Raw genomic sequence first — 24655 nt, 5'->3', positions numbered from 1 at the left:
CACAGATGTCCTTCTTCCTCCTCCTCCTCCACAGCGCTTTCTTCCCAGACCTGAAAAAATGCGACACTGATGATGATGTGGCCATGTGCTTCATTAAGAATGAGGAGGATTTTGATAAGTACATCCAGTATCTGGTGGGACGGATACAGGCTGAGTCCGTCGTTGTCAGCAAAGCTGTTCAGGACTTCTACAAGGTAGAATATGAGCCAAAATTTATACTGGGAAATATGCATCCTATATCTCCAGCCACCAAGTGCCCAAGGATCCATTGTTATAAATGTAACATTCAAGGGGTTTATTATATAGCTAAATAGGAAATTGGTACAAACTGGGGTGCAGTAATCTTTAGAGTGGAAGAAAGATGGATAAAGCTTCTATTAGTGGCGGCAACAAAGCTAAAATAATGATGGATAGAAAGAGCCCTAACCAGGCATCAAGGAGGCTCAGATTTGGGCCCTTTCCTATCAATATGCAACCGCTCCTTTAGGTGTTGAAATGATCAGTCTATCCTAGCCACAGATCAATAACTGCAATATAACTTGAAGACTTGGTAATAGTATTTGACAGCATCTGATTAGAGCTAAGATAAAAACAAGTGAACTCAAGCATACAGTGCTGGCCAGGCATCAGTAATTAGAGAGAAGGTGCAGCTCTTTTCCCTAGTATTGTCAGAGCTTCCAAGCAGCATGCTTCATTGCCTTGGTACAGTTGTTGTTGGGTTAGGGTTTACTGTTTCTTAATAACGGGCGGATAACGATAATAGGGTTAATAGGATAATGATAATAATAGAAGGCAGTCTTTCCCCTCAAGCTCTTGCAATCCAGGGACCAGAAATTGCCACGAGATGGGGGAAGGCAATGAACAGGGTGGGTCGCAATGTGTATTGCTGGAAGCAAAGTTTTGGTGGCACACAGGACTCTAAGATATATTTTTGCACTATATGATCCCATTTATTTGAGAGGAGGACTGACCTTAGCAAGCCAGTGTTGTCCGATCATATTTTCATGGGGTGAGTTTCTTGTCATTTATTGAACAATTTTGTTACAAAGAGTGATTTTTCATTTTAAATTTTTCCTCAGAGATACTCCGAGGAAACGTTAGCCAGCGCGGATCCGTCTCAGCCACCTGTGCCCCCACTGCAGCACTACCTGGAGAGACCCATACACAGGATCCAGCAGTATCAAACTGTCATCAAGGTAAGGTGTCTCCAGTGCAAGTTCTTGCCGCTCCTTGCATGATGGGTTTGCATTGCTTTTGGGGGGGACCTATGGGGGGAAAGTGCTTTGACTTTGATTTCACTTATCTTGGCTTCATGCCAGGGAAACTCCTTTTGGAGTCTGTCTGGTGTAGGTGAGATCACATTTAAGCACCTTTGTCCATTTTAAATATGTAAACCCAAATCACTTGAGAGGTGCACAGAGTCTCAACTGCCACCTGACAAGTTTGAGAAATTCAGCCAGCTGTACCTGAGCGGACTTTATAAGAATATAAATTTGCTTCACATATGACAATGCATCTGTTAAATTGGCCTTCATCCCACAAATCGCGGACTGGTCCAGGCAGGCAACTTCCTTCTTCGCATTTGAGGCTGAAATAAAGATAAGCTTAGGCACAGAAGACTTAACTCTTCTTTTTCTGCAAACCTTTGCCCATTTCAAGAGACCAGAGCGGCCCATATTTGAAGGTTTGGAAATATTTTGCCATCTGAGGCTTTTATTCATTTACTCCTGCACTTCCAGGTTTCAGCCAAGAGCAGAAATGACTGTTTCAAACTGCCATTTTTCTTGTGATCTTTATAGAGGGAGCACAAGGAAATAGGCCCCAGAAAGAGCCTCTTATTACATTTTTTCAAATTCAAATTTTCCAAATTTCAGCATTCTGCATTGTTTGCAGGAGGTTCAAATTTGCTCCCTTCATTGGCGTGCTTGTCTGAGCTCCAAACAGCAAAATTGTTCGAAGCCTGTGTACAAACCCCACATTAAAAATGGACAAAAAGAGCAAGAGTACTATTTAAATTAGTTTTAAGAGAAACATACAGCATTTTAAAATTTTTCTTGCGTGTACTGCCCTTCCAACTTCCGCTGGATTTCCACTTTTATTTTGGCACTCCTTCCTGAATTGATGACTTATCTTGGTGTTATCATAGTGATAGATGCATCAAAGAGATGGTACATAAAAATACGGATCTCTTTGTTGGTTAGTCTTCAGTCAGCCAAAGAGGTATCCTAGTCGTGGGTTTTGCTTTATCCTTGTCACTAATCGCTGCTTCAAGGGCAGGGCAGCACAGAGGCCATGAACTTCCAATAGAAAGAAAGTACGTTGATGGTAGCTAACCAGTGAGTGAAAGCATGAAACAAGGCTGGTCCAGAATGAAAAGAAACCTTCAGCATCCTGTCTATGCTCCTTGGTTATAGCAATAAAATGGAGGCTCTTGGAAATGACCACTAACAGCTTTGTTCGCTTGTAGGAATTAATCAGGAACAAAGCAAGGAACCGGCAAAACTGCGCACTGCTGGAACAGGCTTATGCCATTGTCTCGGCACTCACCCGGAGAGCAGAAAACAACCTCCATGTCTCACTGATCGAGAACTACCCAGGGACATTGGAGATCCTTGGAGAACCTATTCGACAGGTACTGACCCTCTGAAAGAGCATAGTCTGTTCCTAATCCTCCGCCCGCCGTTGCTGGGTTGTTGGTTGGTGTTATCAGTAGTTCAGATCGTGGCTTGCCATGGAAAGCTAGTGGAACACCATTCAGAGGAATTGCCATTTATTCTTCATTGTTCTGTATAAGAAATTGCAGTCAGTATTAGAGGTGGCTCTTTCAGATTAGGGGCCTCAAAGCATAGACACCTGGGGGCACCTGCAAAGCCTGAAGGTCCCAAAGCATAGGCACCTACCCATCTATCCATGGGTAACACAAGTAGTTTTCTGTACAACTCACCTTCTATATGGTAGGAAATTGCCCTTGATGCCTGTAAATGCCTATTTTATATATTCATGTGCTGCTTTGAACTTATACAGCTTGTTTCAGTAGCTACAGCATATGCTATCAATAAAGTATAGGGGCCAAATCCTCATTGAGGGTGATGATGAGATTTTTCCACAGGGTCTTATGGAATTTGGCCCTGCATTGCCATGCTGTGTTTTCCAACAAACGCACTTTTTTAAAGCCCAGGTTTAAAATATGGATCAATTGAAGTTTATACAGTTTATGCTGCGTGCCTCTGTAATGAAAGTTTAAGATTTGGGACCGTCCATATACGCGTCAAAAGATATGTCTGCCACCCCATTGATATATTTGGAAATGATTTGGATTTCAGGGGGAAGATGCGTCATTGTTAGCATGCAATGTTAACAGCAGTCTTCTCCGTTATACTAAAAGCCAAACTGGATGGGCCATGTAACAGTTGCTATTCAGTGGCTGTTAAATGATGGAGGGATGCCAGAACATTGTTCAGGGTTTACTTCTGTTATCTTTTTCTGCTTTCTTTTTCAGGGTCACTTCATTGTGTGGGAAGGAGCACCAGGAGCCAGAATGGCATGGAAAGGTCACAATCGCCATGTCTTCCTCTTCAAGAGTTACATTCTGATATGCAAACCCAAACGGGACACCAGGACAGACACCTATAGCTACACCTTCAAGAACATGATGAAGGTTAGATGTTACTTTACTTTCTTCCCAACTCACTTGCTTTCTTTTCATGATTACTTTTCTCTTGAAGACAGCTGTCGGCCATCAGAAAAATCACTTTTCACCAGTCCCTTGCTTAGGATTCTTTTGTTTCCAAAACACTGTTATGGCACAGGGTTGAATGTACATCAGAAGTAAGGCAAAAACGCATCAGAAATCCCTAAAGAAAACCCAGAAAGTTTCACTGCATAGGAACAAGGTTGCACATGAGAGACAATGCTCATCCCAACTTGCCCATTGAAGCCATTCATTGAAATCAATTAATCGAACTGTGAATGAACTTGCCCTAAAGTGCAGTCTATAGTATTTTCAAGTCAAGAAGTTGGAATAATGGCTGTTCAGTCCAAACTGTATCTCCAGGAATTTGTTTTTTTCTGGCTTTGTTCTTCACTGAAATAACTCCTCTTTTTCACAGACTTCGGCATTCACTGAGTCAGGGGTGTGGGCAGGCCCATCCATTTGCTCCCCAAAGCATAATTTTAGGAAATCAAAGATGGTATTTTCTTGGGAGTTAAATGCTCAGCTCCTATTGAAAGTCAATGGCAGTTAGGTGCCTACACCACTAAGCACCTTTGAAAGCCCCTGCCTCAGTGTCCCCTGACAGTCGCATGCGTAGATTGTGTTGCCTAACTGAATTACAATATGACCTCTTTACAACAAACCTGACGTATGACAACACCTGATTTTGAACAATTACAGCAGCAGGAACCGCTTCTTTTATTATTTTGTTACAGCAGATTGATTAACCCCACTATGACGAACATTTTCTTGTTTTAATGAACTTTTCTCCCTGTCCCATGGGGGTACCATATCTCTTTTCTTTCATTCATTCATTCATTCATTCATTCTATATAGTTTCTCTTCATTTTAACTTCTGCCATTCTTAGTTTTTACTGTGGAGCATCTGCCACCATTAAAATGTCAGCATTTGTGTTGCTGCTGATACCTGTTGCAAAATCACATGGAAAAACCTTGTAACATTTGGCATTATAGTCAATGGCTTTTTATACTGCCAGAGCGATGTAAAATGGCCTTAATGTAAATGAGAAATAGGTTTGGTGTGTCCTAAGGAACAACCCTGCACTGGGAAAACAGAAGACTTGTTGACAGTTAATTGATCTTTTCCATTTTATTTTATGGGGTTTTTTAACTGAAGGTGGTTCTGAGCCACAAAGATTGGATCCAGATCTGAACTTTCCTGAACTTTGGGGTTTTGTCTAACTGGGGAGGAGGAAAGGTCATCAAGGTTTCAGTTCAGTTTCATCTCCAATTTTAAAGAGGTTTTGCTGTGTTTCTTCCTGTTGTCCAGCTGTCAAACATAGATGTGAATGACCAAGTGGAAGGAGATGAACGGGCCTTTGAGATCTGGCATGAGCGAGAGGACTCAGTCCGCAAGTACCTACTTCAAGCTCGTACAGTCATCATCAAGAACTCCTGGGTGAAGGAAATCTCTGGCATACAGCAGCGTATCAGCCTGCCTGTGTGGAGTGAGTATAGTGTAGCACAGTGGCTTTCAACCTGTGGTCCACACACTCCTGGGGGTCCGCAGACTATTTCTAAAGGGTCTGCAAAACATGACTATGATCAATCAAAAGTATGCAAATACCCACACTTACAATTCAAAGGGAGCTGCACTTCCATTTGACATTTCCAAAGGGCTCTGCACCTCCATTCAAAATTTTGAAGAGCCCACAAATGGAAAAAGGTTGAAAATCACTGGTCAAGGAGACAGACTGAGCCTTTGCTACAGCTTCCCTGGTTGTGCCTGACTTCCCATGCAGAAATGAGATGTTGTGTTAGGATTAGCTGTGCAGGGAGGAAATAGCCATCAATGCCAGCTGGAGACTTCAGTAACTCCACTAAGGTTAAGGGTTTCAGTTTACTCCAGTGTGGCATCAACACACAAATCTCATAATTAGCAATCCCACAAAACTCAACAGCCTGTGTGTAGTTCTGTGACAATTATCTAGCAGCTGAGGCACATGCTCCCCCTTTGAAGTTGATCACACACTAGATTATGAGACCCCTTGGCCTATGGATCTGCCAGTATCAGGGCTTAAAACTCAACAGATCCATTTAGTGATCTCTCTTGAATCACAAATAATTGAAAATACCAGGCAGTCATTGCAACAACTGGCTACTGAAACCTCCATTTCAGATTCCCAGTTGTGGAAATTTGGAGTTTGCCCCTGATTTCTTTGTGCTACATTAATCATCCATTGGACAAATCTGCCAAGGATTACCTAACCAACCTCTTTTCTTTCAGTACCTCCAGACTTTGAGGAAGAGCTGGCTGACTGTACAGCTGAGCTGGGCGAAACGGTCAAGTTGGCCTGCAAAGTTACAGGAGCCCCTAAGCCAGTCATCAGCTGGTATAAAGGTATAAGAAGTATATTCTGTGGTTGTGCCCATTCTTTGTATTACACTTGCACTGTGCCAGCAAGCTTGGTAATGGAAAGCTCAGTTAATGGTTTGCCTATACTGCAAACTACCATGTAGTGCAGACCTGCCCAAATTTAGCTCCTTTACTACAAGCAATCTAGGCATGCTTCTTTTGGTAGATGCAATGCTTCCTAAGTTTTGTTTTCCGTGTGTGTTGTAGTACATCAGAGGAAGATGAAGAGGTTGTTTCTCTGCTACTAAAAAATCAGATATTACAGGGAAATATAGCTCTCAGCCTCCCTACATCTTATGCCTCTGCCATCCTCAAGCAGGCAGGAGCCAAAATGGAAAAGCAGGATGCAGTTCTCAGGGAAGGATATTAAAATGATGCAGTATCCACAAAGGACTTTTTCCCCCCTTTTGTTTTTAAGACGGCAAACCAGTGGAGGTGGACCCACATCACATTATAATAGAAGATCCTGACGGCTCATGCACATTGATCTTGGACAATCTGACAGGTGTCGATTCAGGACAATACATGTGCTTTGCGGCCAGCGCTGCCGGTAATGCCAGCACGCTAGGAAAGATCCTTGTTCAAGGTAAAGTCCTATGTGGTTTTAAAGGACTGGTCATATACAATTGACTTAGGTGGATGTATTAAGGCATGCATGCAGCTCTGCAGCATGTATATGGCATGTCCATTTGGAAAAGCTCTCTGGTGTCTCAGAAGCAATGGACTGTCTTTGGGTCAGAAAATCACATTACTGAGAGGTTGCACACAGCTATGAAGGAAGGTGATCCAACTGGGCTATACTCCTGTGGATGTGTTTGTGTTCTTCTTTGTACTTGTATTAGATTGCTATCAGCATTTCAGCTGTTGATCAAGTTTGTTCTTGCTTCCTAGTACCACCAAGGTTTGTGAACAAGGTTAGAAATGCTTATTATGTTGAAGGAGAAGATGTTCAGTTCACCTGTACCATCGAAGGAGCACCTTTCCCTCAGATCAGGTCAGTTTTTAAAGTCATTTCTTGATAGAAACCAAATGATTGCACAGTCTTGATTTCTCTTCCTGTACTCTAATGAGCATCGACTCTTCTGTCCAGTCCCCAAAGCTCAACTCCTGTGCCCTGCAAAATGATCCTTTCCCAGTCCTGGTGCCCACATCTTAGACTTGTGATTCCAGTCCCTGATTCCTTTGGATAGGTTTCTCATTCAGTGTCTTGCATTAAGTATGTGAGAAGAAAAATAATACATGACATAAGGCAGTCTGCCTTGACTTCACCAGTTGCTCTTGGTCGTCCATGATATCGCTACTTCACGGTCAGGGCGGCTAGGGTCTGGAACCAGCTTCCAAGAGAAGTGGTGCAGGCCCCTACCCTGGGGGTGTTTAGGAGGAGATTGGATGAACATCTTGCTGGGGTCGTTTGACCCCAGTACTCTTTCCTACCATGGCAGGGGGTCGGACTAGATGATATGCTCAGGTCCCTCCCAACCCTAGAAACTATGAAACTATACGGACAGAGGAAAGCTCATGTTCTGCAGACTGGCAATGCAGCTCCATGAGGGTTTCTTGAGAAGAGCATTTTCCTATCGGAACAGAGTCCGTGCCCTTTCAGCTGCAGAGACTGCAGGGCCTAGGCTTGAGGCTAAACTTGTAACATTTCCCCAGCTCTGCCCAATAGATCTCATAGATTTCATAGACATTAGGGCTGGAAGGGACTTCAGAAGATCATCCTGTCTAGCCCCGACCAGATTGATCAACCAGCAACTCACTGAAATGTCTCAAACTCAGTATTTTGTTGCATCTTAGACTCCGTATTTTTCCAGGTGGTTCAAAGATGACGTTCTGCTGACCGATACCAGTAAATACCAGACTTTCAGTGAGCCACGGAGTGGCGTGTTAGTCCTGGTGATCAAAAACCCCTCTAAGGAAGACATGGGATACTACGAATGTGAGGTAAGTTAAAATAGTCCTCAAGGCCATCTCTTTGACTCTTGCCATAATATATGAATTTCCTCTAGCTGGGAAGAGTTCTACTAGTTGATATTACTGACTGGTCCATATGAGCATCAGAAGTGTTACAAGAAACATACCAATAAAAAAGAATAAACCTCAACGGTTCCTAGTATTGGTATCTGAGGTTTTGGTTCATCAAATGATAGATAACTGAGATGAGTTTTGGAATTCAAAGCCAGCTCCAAAATCAGATATTACCTCCGAGGGGATGGTACGATTCAAAGTTTTTTGCTCTGAGCCCAAGTTGAAGGGAGAACCTCTCAAATCCAGACCAGAAGAAGCAAGCTTGAGTTTCAGCTACAATGGGGACCAGTGAAGTTCCCTTATGCTGCAGTGTATCGTAAGGAATCAACTAACAGATTCACATAATGTAGCTAAGTGATCAAATTCCATTACTTAAAATATAGCATTTTTTAAATTAAACTTTTTTTTTTATAGTTACATGGTATCATGCTCTTAGTAATAAAATAGTTTTCACTGAATTAGGATGTTGTTACTGAAGGAATTAGCTCCATCATTCAGGGTCATCCCTTTCCACCATGGGATTCAGCTACATCCACAGGAGTTTCTGGAGTAAAACTATTCCACCATTTGTTCAGTCAACTTACTTTTATTGCCTTTGAGGTCTTAGCTGCAGTGTGCTAAAAATGGGGCTTCTCTGTATAACATAACCTTGATATTGTATTCAGTATTGCATGATTTTCTTTAGCTGGTGAACAGATTAGGGTCAGCAAAGAGCGGAGCAGAACTTTACCACCAGAGCATGGCATTGCTGACCCAGGAGCGGAGAGGAGACCAGGCCATCACCATAGAAGGTATGACCTCTTACCTCCTCTGTAAGTACGTTGCTGAACTGTCCTACCCTCACCTCACTGAGGATTGAATATATTTGCCATCTTATGCCACAAGCAGTCAAATTCATGTTGGTTGTCAGCGCACATGTGCCTGTGTGTCCATCTATCTATGTATGCGTAGGGTGCAGCTCAGGTATACCCATCGACATCTTGGTTGATTTCCAAACCCAGCAAATCAACATTACCTGACCATATGATGTGTATAACCTACCTTCGATTAAAAAAAAGAGGGAGCAAACAAAGGGCTTATTGTGCTACCCCTAGTTTTGGCAGAACTTTAGCCTTCACATTAGACCCCTTGAAATGGTGCTCAGTCCCTTGGCAGCACATGATTCGAGCAGTGCTGTAGTTAAAACACAAGAGGCATTTGTGGTGTGTCCCTAAGCTGCAAATCAGCGGTACATGGAACAGTGAAGGAAATGTATCTAATGGGTGATCTGTATTTCCTAGCATGTATTTGAAAAGGCATTAATTTACTTGTGAGCTAATGACACTTTAATATAAAAGGTTACATAGAGTCATTTGGAATTAGAACAATTCCTTTCTCTACTTGGCTCCAGTCTGGGTTGTTTAACATGAGTTAGTTAGACATCCGGCAATGTAGTCATTTTTTTTTTTCTTTTTGGGGTGGCGGTCTGTAATTGTTTTGTTCTTGAATTGAATTCTGTCGACACTTTGCGGAGAATAGAAACAAAACCCCTTGTACCTGGGTTACCAAAATGCCAAGGGTTTGGAAACAGGTGCATAATGTATTCTTCACATCACTGGCATTTAAATAGTGACATTGCTCCTCATTGCAGTGGGGACCATGACTAGCAGCGGTTTATTTTTGACGAAGGAGGGTATGCTTGACGATTATGTTGGCCTTTGAACTAGTGTTAATGTCAGGCTACCAACATTCATATCAAGGCCTCTAACTTATTAGCTTGGTTGGAATAAATTTGTTTTAAGGAATGAGTTGTTTTAATGAATTTGCAGCGTAGGGAAGTCAAAGTCAGATGTTCACTAAGCCTAGTGGTCCGGAGGGCTAGGGTAGGTAAGGCACAACTGTACCCACTGGTGTAGAAGTGAATGATCACGGCCAGTTGCCTTTGACTCTCCAGCCTGAATGAACAGGTCCCCACTTCCAGCTGGGTCAGCTTGTTTCCACCAGCAGCATGAGTGTGGAGAAGGTTTGCCAATCATGCCTGTGGACCTGTAGCAAGACACTTGGTCTGCTGTGCCATGCCTCCCTGGCAGCAGCAAAGCAAAGCTGGTGCTTTTCGTTAGTCCCCTGATCTGGCTCCTTGTAACATTTCAATAAATGCATTCATACATTTACATGCATTCCTTTACCCTTGCTGTATACTTGCTTTCCTTGAGGCTATGTATTATGGTACCATCTGCCACAAACCTGTCCATGAGGAACCCCTAAACCTCGAGTTTTGCCCCATTCTGCAGCCACTTGCCACAGGGAACAGACCGAGTGGGGCCTTAGATATCTCCCTCTCCCAACCAGACTCAGTTCCACTGCCCTGACGCCAGACCCTGCAGCTGCAATGGGGGATGCTCTGCCAGCCCACAGGTGGCCCCCACTTTGAGCTATGGAAGAAATTATAGGTGTCCCCCCTCCACCTTTTCCCCAGGAAGACTAAAGACAAAGCCATGCTTTAAGTACCTGTGCCAGTCTGGCTCCTAACATGCAGCAGCCCTTCATTTCTAGCAGGGCTCATACTGTCAGTAATTTTCTAACCTCCTGAAGGCGTCTATTTAACAGCCTACAGACTTGAATCCCTTTTAGACATGTTCATTCACTAATCCCATACCCATCTCTCCTGCGTGATCATCTGACTAGCCAGGTATCAAGCTCCTGGATCTTCTTTCAAAATATAAATTTTATAATAGTCTGGCCACATCCAGGTTTCTCGTGCCTCCCAGCTGGTGTGCACGGAGAAACAACCCAAATCAAATGCCAATTCTCAACCGGGTATCCAGGTTGTAGCCGCATTGGTCTAGATGGCAAAAGGACTCAGAACTCATGGCAGAGGTGATATCTTTTATTAGACCAGCTAGATTTTTGCAAAAAAAAAAAAATCTTTATTTGCAAGCTTTCAGGCACAAGCTCCCTTCTTCAGGCATAGGAGAAAAGACTGGGGGGGGGGGGGAAATGGAGAATTAGAAACATTCTCAGCTCCTGCCTTTTCTAAGTGAAACTAGATGATGACCATTTAAGTTAAAAACTTTCAGTGACGTTTCATGTTTATATATAAACAGATATCAACATCCCCTGTGTATCTAATACTATAACATGTATGCTTATATGAGAAAAAGACAATGGAATAGTTGCCTACAATTAGAGACTCAACGCCATAAAAGTAAACCTCATTTGGGGCCATATCTATGCATGCCACATGTTGAACCCCCAAACTGACTTTGCTTCGGGGTCAATGCATGACTCCATCCAAGCAGGGAGTGAGACTTCAGGGGGAGACTTTTATTAGTATATCAAAACCTTAACAGAATCAGCTGGAGGAGTGGTGACCAGCATCTCTCTCCATAACGTGTCCTAGACAGGGAGTGACTCCATTGCATCCAGGATACCAAGAAAAGAATATACTGCACCATCTCTTGGCACCGGTATCTTCCCTCTGGTTAGACAGCAGTTTGAAACCAAGTAGATATTGTAGAAAAAAAGCAAAGCTGCCTTAACCTTATGTGACGGTGGTAGAGCCGTCAGCGTTTAAATTCTTCCAGAAATGACTCGTGCGGTGGTGTGCAGGCCATGGAAAACATGGGATGTTGATTGAAGATATCTTGGGTGACAGTGGCCTGGAAGCCTCAACAATGCTGTGAAATAAAACCTGTGGTGTTGGGCTTGGTGATATTCTGCTTTGGGCAAGCGGGTGCAGACTGCCAGCGCAGAAGGCAGTGAGGCCCCCATCCCACTCTACATGGAGGCAGTAGAGTCGGATCAGGCCCTTCTTGAAGGTCCCTGAAGTAACTTCCTTGCTTGCAGTGGGGTTGCTCCAGCGATGAACGCGGTCTCCTGCGTTTGACAGAAGAGCGCGTTCTGGGTAGCTTAACAGCCACACATTTACCCGGCATCTCCACCCGGAGGTCAGGACCATCTGCAGGCAGACTTGATGGGAGCTGTGTTTCTCCACCCTTTTGATTCTGTACGTTGGTGTGATTGGTGCTGTTTGCGACTTTGCCTGAAAGACAAGGCTGCCGTGGTATACTATATTCAAATCATTATATTAGAGACCGTTAGCTCATTTGCTCACTAGTGCTGCAGACCTGTTTAGTGGCCGTTCGCAGGTGGTGGCACATTGCGATTTGTTATCGATGTCTTCTACGCCTCTTAAAGGGTCATTTGTTGCCAGTTTTTTGCCCTGCCTTTCTCCACTGTTGTCTCTCAGTTTATTACACAGTGCCAATTTTTTTTTTTTTCAGAACGGACACTATCCAGTCACTAAACCCATTAGTACGCAACTAGCCACCTAGGCTGCGAGCCTACAAATCGAGCTAACTTCTGGCCTAGGTCATACCCGTTTGCTCCATTGGAACCAACTGAGAGCTGCTTAAAAAGAAAAATCCAAATTTTGTATAAACCTGATGGATTTTTATAGCTTTTGGGAGCAAAAATAATGTCATTTGCTAAAGAAACAACCAGTCTCTTTGTCTTCATGTCGAGTATCTGCTTTGCCCCCAGTCTCCTTTCTGCTTAGCTTGTATGTGAAACCCGCTGACTTGCCATGGCTCTTGCTTTCCTTTTTAACATTTTCATCTGGCATATTGTTCTGGCCAGCTTCACTAACCAGCGATCAACCCTTTGGAAAAAAAAAAGACAATAGGAAGACACAAACTGCAACTGTTTTGGACCTGGCTGAATTTTCATCATCTCAGATTGGCACAGGACAGATTTTGAAGGACAAGTATATGGGGGAATAATCGCAAAGAGAAATAGGCAAGAGTTTTTGGAAGAACAAATGCTACAACCAAGGGTATTTATACCAGAGAGATGGGAATATAAATTCCTAAGTTTTGTTCCCAAATCTAACGCCGGCTTCATGCCAGGCTTTGGGCAAGTTACTTAAACACCCTGTGCCTTAGTTGGCTTTGTGCAACATTAAATGTCTGAGAGCCTTGTTTGCAAGATTACAGTAGCACCGCAAGACATTTTTGGGTCTGTTACTTTCACCTTCTTGCTGAATAGGGAGTGCGGATTTGCCTCCATGACCATTTAACAGCTCCATTTTTAGGGTGACGATGAGGATATTTTTAACGTTTCCATTTTTGCCTTTTATAATCAGTCTTTGATGGTTGCTGTTTGGCACCCATTTTAAACATAGGGCTAGCAAAATGATGAGGCTGGACGGGGTGAGAATACCCTTAGGTCTCTCAGTCATAGTTAGGACAGGGCATTTCTTGGAAGTAAAGGGTTCACAAGTTATACCTTTGCTTTTCTCACCACTTGTGTCACTCTGTAGTGCATTTGCATTACACTCAAGGCAGTTTAGAAAGTCATGTGGATCATCTTCAGTGAAACGAGCCTCAACAGCTGACAGCAGGTCTATAAAACCCCCTGTGATCTGTCAGCTGTCAAAAGTAACATAAGAATTCGGAGTTGGAAATGGCGCCGCGATCTTGCTATGCTCGGAAGTACTCTGATGGGCAAGAAAGTGGAATTTGCAGCTTGTAATAAAGATTGTGTTGGAAGCCATCCTTCTCGCAGCTCCAGGTTTTTATCTTCCTGCACACTCATCATTTCGCAATGTGTGAGCAATCGGTTTAACATACTAACAAAGCAGGAGCCTAGGGTGTGAAAGCATTGCCTGAGCCTAATGCTTAGAGCGTTTAACCTGCTGATTTATGAGCTCCTGCTTTGCACAGCTGGTTTCCTAAAATGCTTTTTAAACAAATCAACCAAAAAAAGTTGAAATGATAAATCCTAAAAGTAGTCCTCATCGTATTGAAATTGATGTGGGATTTTTTTTTTAGAAAAAAAAGAAAACCCTTATTTCCCTCATCCTACTTTCATGTGGTTCTATCCTACCAATTGGATGGCTTCAGTGACAGTACATGTAAACTGTTGGGTGCTAAGCTGTATCCCTGTTTAACTATTTAAACCTCATTAGCCCCATTCACTTGAGGGCAGCAACTGTACTTTTATATACAGAATTTTTTTTATATATATAAAGAATCCCCATTGACATATACCAGGGAGACTGCAACTGGTGTCACTTGGAAGAACTACAGGACCAGACCTTGCCTGTGGAAGTTCAATGCAACAAAGCAGTGTATTTAGTTTATTTAGTGCATTTATTTAAGTATAGCAAGGCATAGTTCAACATAACAACTAATAAGTATACATATTTAAAAATGTTTCCTATATGTCATACAAGTCTATCTGCTAGACACTTTCTGGATACTCATTAAATTATTTTTTAACGATCCACAAATATTCAGCATACAGCAACTCTTTAAAGAACCTTATAAAATACTTTGGTTCAGACACTTTCCAATGTATGATAACTGAACTTACAAAAATGTGGTAGAACTGATTCTCTTTTTGATTGCTTAAGTATAGGTCAGGTGTAACCCCATTGAAATGAGGCGCATAAGTCCCATGGGAAGGGTATGTCTGATCGTTTCATTACCTAAATTAGATCCGCATTTGGGAATCTTGATTGAAGGGGTTAATGATTTTGTGGTATCTCTCACCTGGATACAAAAGCAAAATACTCTATACTGGCTCAATCCAGCATCCATTGCCACTGAACTGCAATTATTTTATTTTTTTTAAGAAAAGGTTTTAAAAGTTTTCCAGGTTTTCCACAAAGTACACGTGTAGTCTTAAAGCTGTATTTCCTTTTGAAGATGAAGTATTTGAAGACAGAGGAAGAAGTTGTTTACTACGGTCTAAATTCCAGATGCCAGGTCCCAAACTGATCTCATTTAAAGCAGTGTAAATCTGGACTAGTTTCACTGGAGTGAATTCAGATGTGCACAAATATAAATGGGAGAAGAATTTGCAGAGAAAACATGGAATTGTAGGCCCAGAGCAAAAAATGACGCCCACATTCTCAGTTGAGATCTCAGTGGGATATTTATATCATAGATGATGGTATAAACCATCATGTGTCTTGCAGTGTTAATGTATTTTTAAATTTTAAGGCCGAGGATATTTTGGCTACTCTTAAAAGGCAGCATTTGCCAACAGATACATCAGTGGCAGCACAGTACTTCCTTTTATTTTGAACTGGAAGAATCTGTGTTATCTCAAATATTGTCCAATAACTTTTTGTAAGTGTTGCTTTTTTATGACCAATGCTATGGTAGTGATAATGACTTGGGACTGTAAACTGCTTTCTTAAAAAAAAAAATGGCAGTTCACCTGTGAAGCCTTTTTTTAAAGAAACCAAAATACTAGAGCTTTTGGCTGTGTAGGCTGGCCTAGATAGTTGTAAGCTGGTTCCTGGACATACAGCTCAAAAGAAAACGTAGCTTCTTAGGCAATTTACCAACTAATCGCTAAATACAGAGCGAGGCGTGGTGTCAGATACTGGAGACTCCCAGGCAGAGTCAGCAGCTCCGGATGTAGTCAATACACTCTGGTTCAAATGGAGTTTTGATTCCAAGTGGAGAGCTAGGTGAGGAAAATGATGAACATCCCCAAATGTTAGCTCCTCAACTATTATATTCTTCCCTATTAAAAAAAAAAAAATCCATTTAAAACAAATTTTTGCTCAATCAGCCCTAGATTTTTTTTTCCTCAGTTTTAAAAAATGATTTACTTCTAGTGCACAACTTATTTGATACTGATAGGACTCTACATAAAGAGAAATGGAGCGTTGACCAAGCGTGGATGGAGTATGCACGTGCACACACACATACATGCACACACTGTCTCAGTCTATAGTTATACAGATGGACTCCCTTTCTTAGGATTTATTTTTTCCTTTTCCTTTGCTTATTTTCCATAATTCCCTTTTTCATTCCTATACATTCATCTCACAGCAAGGTGACTGATGCTTTAGTCTGCCTGAGAAGTTCCTTTGCTAGTAAATGCCGAAAACTAGCTCAAACTGAATGTACTCATGAAGGGACATATTTTTATTTTTGCAAAAATAAGTAACTTCTTTTTATAGTTTTGATCTTCCCAAGACAAGGGATTGGATTCCAAGGTGGGAAAAGCAGGGTTTTTTTATTTTATAATACTGACATCCATAAAAATCCACTTCACTTCCCAACTGTTCTTTGCAGACATAACTTTATGAACTCTTCAGTCCCTATTAGAGGCACTAAGAATAACATTGGAAATAACCACAGAAAGCATGGATGGGATAGTACAGGTGTTTTTTTTTTCCACTCAAGTTTCTCTCAGTTAACTTAACAAAGTGAATTTAATCATTTCAGCTTTTGTCTTTCTTTTAACCCCATGCTGTTCATACTGTTTTCTTTGTAGTCACTGAACAAGAGACTAAAGTGCCCAAGAAAACCATCATCATGTAAGTGCTGATTTTTTTTTTTTAACATTTGTGTTTTGACTTGCTGCCTATGCATGATCCAATAACAAGCTTGTGTCTATTGGCCATGCAAGTGTGTCCCTTCCCATCCCATCCGAACTCATGGTATTTTGTGTTATAAAAAGCAACAAGCTGACAAATGTAGGTATTCCTCTCAAAAATTAGAAGCAGTAGCATTTAGATACCATCTGGGCCCAATTCCTCCCTAAGGTTCAGGAGCACAGATTTCACAGACATCATGGTGGGTTTCAAAACACTCTTGTTTTGGACGCAGCGGCTGCATCTACGTGAGATATTTACTGCAGAGTTGCCGAGTTAGCTCTGCAGTAAAGTCTCAGTGTCTACATGTGTGGCTCTAGTAGGCCGCAGCAAACTAATAAACTCCACTGTAGAATAGTACTTGTAAAGACAAGTACTATCCTGCAGCAGTATTACTTGGTGCACCTCAGTGCACATGTAGACACTGATGGGGCAGGCTGGGGCGAGAGGGTGCTTCAGTGGGGGATGCCTGCTGGCTAGCCCCACTCTGGAGCACGCTTATGCCAGCCCCTCTGCAACATGTTGAGCCAGGTCAGAGCTGCCCTGGGCTGGCTGGCCAAACCCTCCAGGCTCCCTGCCAACCAGGGCTGCTCCAGCCCAGCTCAATGTGCTGTAATCCTGGGCACACATGTAAACATGGTGCCCAGGAGCAATAAACTCTGGAACAAACTGCACTGGAATTTATTGGGTTGTGTAAATTGTGCAGGTAGATGCACCCAGCTGGTTCAAAAGATGTGAGAAACATCACAAGTATGTCACCAACTTGCAACACTTTCTTCTTGCTTCTGCCTTCAAATTCACAAGGAACTATTTTCATAAGAATGGGGGAAAAGCTTGGCTTTTTTTTTTTTTTACTTTTTTTTAGAGTCTTTAGTAAGCGAAGATCTTTTGATCATCACAAGGTTGTTTTTTACTGCTGAATGACCTGAGTCTGATTTCCATGGGCTGCACAATACAGGGATATAGTAATTTCAGTAGGAGAGCGAGGCATCCCTACTATATACAAACCAGGAATTAATTTCAACCAGATTCTTTATTGCTTATTACTCAACCTTATTGCTTTTTAAGAGTCGTAAAACAACTACATAATTAAAGTTGTCTCGTATGATGGGGATGGGGGAAACGTATTTCTTTCTTGGAGCTCTAAGTAATGTAGAAGCAAAAATCACTCTTTAGTGCTAATAGCTGGCTTTGAAATAACCAGTGCCAGGGAAAGGATGTCTAAATGTCCTTGAGAAGACATCCCCTAAGAATCTTAACTTTGCAAGTTTTCCATGATTTCTTTGTGCCCTCATTAAATTATGATGAAGCTGCCACTGAACTACCTGTGAAAGCAACAGCTTAACTCACACTTTGGCTACTTTTATGAGTTTTGCATATTCTCATCTTGCCTGACCCTACATTGGGTGCCAGCGGCACTTCATAGACATGTGTGAAAGCACACCTATGCTCCGATGGACTTTCATACTGAATTGCCAATTATTAGGCAATGGGCAGAAAAAGAAATGGCGAGAAGAAGAATTGCCTTTAATTTCCTCCCACTTCCAGCTGTATTGGGCATTTGGGGAAGTGAATGTTTTCTGTTCTGCGAAGAGTAGGCAAACCTCCTGTGACTGCCATTTACCAAACGCTGGCATTCAAATGGAACAGAGCAGTGAGCTAGGTAACAAGTGTACACTTCCTTTCAGAAGTAGCCCAGGACAGTAAAAGTTAGTAGCTCTTCCAGTCAACAGTCATGGCCCCAGCTTCTTCTCTGTGCATTTCCATTTGTCTGCCATTTCTGTGCCTCTGGAAATAATAGGTCTGTGGTTCTAGTTCTCTCCAGAAGCAATATGCTTTATTCAATATTATGAACCTAACACACAATACCATCCGCTAAACTGATTTCTGAAATCCTGATAATTAAATCCTTCAGCAATTCCTGATTTACACTGCCAAGGACTTGTTCCAGCTCTCCTTGAAATCCAAGTCCTGGCGATGGCAGCACTGTTCTAACATCAACACAGGGCAAGGAAATGAGGAATTTAAAATAGACTGGAGCCAAAATCTAGGATGTCCAAATCTCTGAAACTTTGGGGACACGCTTAGGTGGATCTTAACATTGCAACTCAAGTGCAAACTCACCACTAATGCAAATATCAACCCGCAGTGATTTTCACATACAGTCAGTCGGCCATCATGGAAGTTCTAGATGCACAATGTTGGCCTTAAAAACTTTATAGCAGTGGAGGCTGGTAACACCTGGCAGTGAGTAGGCAAAGCTAACTTGGGAAGTAGGTGAGGCACGTGGACATGCAAAGTGGGATTCATAGATTCATAGATTGGTAGGGGCCGGAAGGGACCTCACAGATCATTGGGTCCAGCCCCACCCCACTCTAGGCAGGAGACAACGGGGGTCAAGTGACCCCAGCGAGGTGACTGTCCAGTCACCAAGGGATAAGTCAGCAGGAGATGGGAAATAGTTCTGAGAAAGGCAAGAGAAACTTTCAGGGGAAGGAGGTGGAGATAATCTCAGTGAGAGAGATGCAGTAGCAGGTTGGATGCACTCTCACTGAAGGAAAAAGTCTCAGTAAAAGAAAGCAATACTGTTCTCAATGGAGGATGCTGGAAGCGCACAGTGCAAGGGTCATACTTCGACAGAGAGGTAGCAGAGGTCTCTGAATCTGCTGGCCTCTTCTTTAGCATGAGTGTAACAGTAAAAGCTTCCTCCTGGGGAGTCTTTATGCTACAGCCATCTCCCTGCCCAGAACAGCCCATAAGGAAACGCTGGGGGAGAAAAGATGCCACATTCAGTGAGTGCTCTGCAAAGGGAAGTCCACAGGTTGTCTTTGCTGGGCTATCAACTTTTGTAGTGAGGTAGAATCATAGAAATTAAGAGCTGGCAGGGACCTCCAAAGATCAAATCCAACCCCCCCGCCTCTGGGCAGGAATACTGCTGAGATCAAATGAGCAAGATGTCTGGCCAGTCTCCTCTTGATGACTTCCGAGGTCGGGGACTGCACCGCCTTCTTGGAAAGTTGATTCCAGATTCTTACCGTAAAGACGTTCTTCCTTGCATCCAACTTATCACCCATCCTCTGACAGTTTATGGCCACTGCTCCTTGTTGTCCCCTGGGGCGCCCTAGTGAACAGTTCTCCCAGCTCTCGATAGTCACCCCTTACATACTTACAGATGACCACCAAGTCCCCCCTCATCTTCTCTTCCCCAGGCTGAACCGTCCCACATCCCTTAGTCTTTCCTCATAAGGTTTGTCCTCCAGTAAAACCTTCATCATCCTTGTGGTCCTTCTCTGGACCCTTTCATGATTATCCACATCTTTTTTGAAGTCCAGCACCCAGAACTGGGCACAGTACTGCAGCTGGGGTCTCAGCAGTGCCAAGTAGAGAGGAACTATCACTTACTTAGCCCGCTAAGGAAGTAGGCAGCAAAAAGAGAAATATTTATTTTAGCTTCATTTCCTTCTCTGTCTCTAGTGCTTGAGGCTAGAGAATATATCTCCATGAAAAACAAAGTTGGCTTCACCTCCCCTACCCGCCCCCCCCCAGATGAGCCACTCCACTCAATAGTGTCAGCAGTTTATACCTCTCCCTACATCCGTGACACTTCCTTCAAGAAAACAACACTGAAAAAGCCAAAGAAAAGCTACATGTCAAGAATGTAAGTTAGAAATAGCCTGATCAACTGGGATTAAGTGCTCCAGGCTGAAATCTTGAAAACTATTTAATCTGGTTTCTGTTTTAACTCATCTATGCTAAGAACATAGACTTCCATGCTTAGGAGGTGTACCCAGGGTGATCCTGTACTTCTTCCACAGTGGGCTCATCTAATAACCTAATAACACTAAAAAACATTAAAAAGCCATATACTGGCACTACAGCACAGGAACACCAGTTACTGCACATTGATTTAGTACTTGGTTATGCAAGTACTAAACTTAAGGTACAGTAACTACGGTGCATTAATGAGCATGTAGACACACCCAGAGGAGTCTGGTATGCTAATGCATCATCATCGTTACTGTAGAAATAATGAAAGAAAGAAGAAAATGTATACGTATGTTATTTAGGGGATGAGAAAATAACTGTCTTGGCATGAAGAACTTCTGGAAATATGCTGTATTGTTCCAATTATAAGTCAACCCCTCATTTTCGATTTCAATTTTAGGAAAAAACAGGTTTTCTTGAAGTGTAGATTGACGTTCCTGCAAAGGCAAACTGAAAATCAGGCATTGCGATCCAATTATTGCGCAGTGTCTCAGGCCTGAGTATACGTGGGCCCTGGATATAAGTAAAAGTGTGGATTTTTTTATTATTGTTTATTTTTGAAGGAGGGGAAAAAATGTTGACTTATCCTCAGAACAACACAGTATAAATTGCCTTTCCTTTCTTGGCTTCCTGGCACTCCGGCATAATGCTCTTCTAACATAGTTTTACTGTATGTATGGAAATGCAGGTCTGTTGTTCACGCTACTGATTTATAGGTAAATGAGCACTTCCTTTCATGCCATTCATTAAGTGACAGGAGAAGGCCATGTGATTATAAATAAAGGGGTCTGACCCTGCTGACGTCAATCCAATTTTTGTTATTGAGTTTACCATGGCCGGGATTTTCCCCAAGGAGAGATTATGATCTCCTTGAGTGTCTTTGAGAGCTTTGGACGGAGCTGCTAAAAGCGTGCAAGGCACAACAGCGCTTGTTTAAAGAAAATCATTTATAAAGATCAGTAAAGCAGCATGAAACCTTGTGGGCATCTCTTAGCTGGACCTACATGATTTTCCTCTGTGCACTCAAGGAGATTAATGGGTCTCAGCTCCATGTGGATGGAGCAGTCTTGAAATACCTTGATTCTGAAAGTGAGATAGAGGCAGCTCATGTATGCGTGTGTGTGTGTGTGTGTACACCCCTTTCGGACTTAAATTCTCATGAAAAGCTGAAGTGCTTTCAAAACTAACCCTGTTGTGGTGCCTTTGTCAACCATCGCATGCGCTGAGGGAGCGCGGCTCCCAGCAAGGTCCTTGCCTTCGTGTCAACTGCATTTCAACCGTTTTTGTCATCAGAGAGGAAACGATAACAACCGTGGTGAAGACCCCAAGGCAAAAGCGAAGGGTGTCTCCTGCCCGGCCTCCTTCAGGACACTCTCCATCTCGGTCTCCACGACCAGAGCTATCAACGCCAGAGCCCGTTTACATTTTGAAGGTCCAGCAGCCTGTACACAAGCAGGAGAAAGAGGTGGTGCTGAAAGGCTCCATCCCTGCACTTTTTGTGACGGAGCCAGATGAAAGACAAGGAGCGGCATCTAGAGATATCATCATTGAAGCCAAGGTGGAAGAACAGAAACCCAAATGGGTCGAAGTGGAGGAAATCATTGAATTCAAGGTGAAAAAGCCACAAAAAACTACAAGGAAGAGAGAAGCGTCTCCAGTGAAACAAGAAAAAGATGACTCAGGTGTGCTAACATTCACTCTGCCTGGTCCCAGACCTAGGCATTCCCCAGAAGATGATCCAAACACTAATAACTCCAACAATAAATTAGTAGAGCAAGCCAAGTCTTCCCTTCCTACTGACGGTCTTTCAGAAGTTGACATCCCTCCCCTGGCCTACGGAGATGACCAGGAAGGAGACCCAGTCGGCAGTGATAACATGAGTTCTCAGTGTGGGCCCGAACAGTTAGGCAGCACTTCTTTTATTGATTGTGGGACTGAAGGAAAGACCTGCACTCAGGAAGTAAGTGAGGGCAGTGGTTCAGAAACTGCTTCACCACTGCTTGCCTGTGGGGGTGAACCCTTAACCTTTAGCTTTGAGACAGCTGATGTAAGGAAATATGACCTCCTACATTCGCAAGCGAGTGCGGGGGTTAAAGAAGATGCTGATGATGAGTTAGAAGTACCGTGGACTGCTGAAAAGGCAGTGCTGGAGCCAGTGCAAGATGAGGGTCTTCCAGAAGGAGAAAATATTGTTATAATTGATGAGCCAGAAGAACTAGAAAGAGATGATATTAGCAACCGGGACCCCAAAATCCTGACCCACAATGGGAAGACGTTGACTCTGGAAGACCTTGAAGACTACATTCCTGAAGAAGGCGAGACATATGGGTGTGACAACCAGAACTACACCAGAGACAAACCTTGTGAGATCTCTGTGCTTCAGACAGAAATTAATGAACCGACCATTGGGAAGCCAGTGCTGCTGAATCTGGGGAGATCTGTGGCTCCTAAACCAAAGCAAAGCTTCTTCAGCAAGTTCAAGGAGCACGTTCCCGGGGGCATGTTCATGTCAGCATCGAGAGTAACAGGAATGCAGTCCATGGGTCCGTCCAACGTTTCTTTCCACGTCAGTGAAACTTGCACAGCAGCAACAGCACCTGGCATATCGTCGGGACCCTCCTTTAAAATGAAGCCATCCTTCTGTACCGAAGTCCAGCTCTCACCGGACAATGGACAGTCCAGCTTTAAAACTGAAGTTTCCACCAGAACCCTCAGCTATGGCACTATCGGAGAGCCCGTTATGTTGCACATCAGCACGGAGGACCCCTCCCAAAGCTGAGCAGATACGAGCCTGATCCTTAAAATAAAGCCATATATAAATAAGCAACAAGCAAGCAAATGAACAAAGGTCTAGGATGGGAGAAATGAGTGGTGAGAAGCACAAAGAAGAAAAGGAAAAAAAAAAAACCAAACCAAATCCTGTGGGCAAACATGTGTAATGTGGTGATGTAGAGCTTTTCTAGTCTTAAAGGGAACATTTCTGTCAGTTCAGGTTGTAATGAAAAAGCTTTTGGAGAACACATATCATTCCAAGCAACAGTGACAGTCAGGTACAATAGATGTAGGAAAGCCTGCTTCTCCGACTTATGACAAAAATACTGCATAAATAAATAAGGACAATTTTGTTTGAGAGGTTAAAAATTACTTTAGGTGTCAGACTTCCAAGTTACAGTGTGACAAGAAGGTCAAGAGATCTCGGGGCCTTTTAGGAATCAGGAGAAGGAAGGGTAGTGTCATCCAAACATGTCTCCTGTCACTGTTCATGCCAGCGGGGTTATAAGGGCTTACACCATTTTAATGTCACTAAGTACTGATGATGCAACTTAGCCCTGCCAAAAACATGTTCAGAAACCTTTTAAAATGAGCTCTCTTTAAATTATTTTAACGTTTGCTATGGAAAACAACCTATAGAAGATCCTGCGCTTATTAAACTACCCTACTCACTTTAGCGGCTGCCCAAACGTTTTGATTGCAATCCTGCCCCAACTGAAGTCAACGGCAAGACTCCCATTGACTTCAGCGGGGGCAGGATTTCACCCCTTGGCACAACACTGTTCTAGTAAAAAGACCATCCTTGTTAAACACCTGCTCTTTGATTGTTCCTGACATGGTTGCATAAAGGCACAGGCTTCACAACTCTGCAGCCTGTTTTCAGGCTCAGTTGATCTGTATGCCCTGTAAAATCAGATACAGCTTTGTGTTACTTGCATGTAAGAAAAAAATCTGGTGAATGAAACGGAATGTGCAATTTAATGTAGTATATATCAGTCAAACCAAGGCATGTGGAGAGCCACAAACGAATTATTTTGTTGAATGATTACTTACTGTAAGCATAAAGAGTTTCCTGTACATATTAACGGTTAAATATTGCCATTAAAAATGAATGGTTAGAGTCTCCAAATATATAGAAATTTACCAGTGAGCCAGATCAAAATAACAGGAGTGCAACCCTCATCCAGTAAAACCCTCTTTAGCTAATAACTAAATACATAAGCTAGATAGTTAACGGACGTTGTGCCATAAGCTTTTTCCCAGGTTTCAATGTTTTATGCTCACTGAAAACACTTCCAGTACAAGATGTGTCGTGAACTCTCAAGTGTTTACATTCAGTTATGTTGTAGAGGTCACCCTTTATCATAGACTACTTTTTCTTTCTCTAGAGCATTGATGTGAGAAATTTAGTATGTATGGTGATGCCTGTTTCATTAATGGCATAATTCTGCAAGGTGCTGAGTACTCTGAGAGGTGCTATGCACTCTTAACACCCATTCATTTCAATGAAAATGGTGCTAGACACTCTCAACTCCCATTGACTTCAATGAAAATGGTGCTAGGCACTCTCAACTCCCATTGACCTCAATGAAAATGGTGCTAGGCACTCTCAACTCCCATTGAC

At 42.7% G+C, this 24655-nt stretch overlaps 1 protein-coding gene and 1 long non-coding RNA gene across 2 annotated transcripts in view; one reads left to right on the top strand and one right to left on the bottom strand.

Moving 5' to 3' along the window:
* The window catches only part of OBSCN (obscurin, cytoskeletal calmodulin and titin-interacting RhoGEF), a 223829-nt gene extending 200676 nt beyond the window's left edge, over positions 1–23153 (top strand). The window contains exons 81-92 of the mRNA XM_019543669.1: positions 35–194; positions 1080–1196; positions 2468–2632; positions 3500–3658; positions 5004–5181; positions 5961–6074; positions 6508–6675; positions 6981–7083; positions 7904–8033; positions 8803–8908; positions 16395–16437; positions 21553–23153. Of these exons, the coding sequence (XP_019399214.1) occupies positions 35–194; positions 1080–1196; positions 2468–2632; positions 3500–3658; positions 5004–5181; positions 5961–6074; positions 6508–6675; positions 6981–7083; positions 7904–8033; positions 8803–8908; positions 16395–16437; positions 21553–23038 (2929 nt within the window). The 3' untranslated portion in view covers positions 23039–23153. The remainder of the gene's footprint in view (positions 1–34; positions 195–1079; positions 1197–2467; positions 2633–3499; positions 3659–5003; positions 5182–5960; positions 6075–6507; positions 6676–6980; positions 7084–7903; positions 8034–8802; positions 8909–16394; positions 16438–21552) is intronic.
* A 356-nt stretch (positions 23154–23509) lies between these two features.
* The window catches only part of LOC109306088, a 1343-nt gene continuing 197 nt past the window's right edge, over positions 23510–24655 (bottom strand). Inside the window, exon 2 of the long non-coding RNA XR_002099844.1 lies at positions 23510–24614. This is a non-coding gene — a long non-coding RNA (uncharacterized LOC109306088). The remainder of the gene's footprint in view (positions 24615–24655) is intronic.

This window comes from Crocodylus porosus, unplaced genomic scaffold (genome assembly GCF_001723895.1).
Source record: "Crocodylus porosus isolate Cpor-Errol unplaced genomic scaffold, CroPor_comp1, whole genome shotgun sequence".
NCBI lineage: Eukaryota > Metazoa > Chordata > Crocodylia > Crocodylidae > Crocodylus > Crocodylus porosus.
This window is presented reverse-complemented; position numbering and strand designations above follow the sequence as displayed.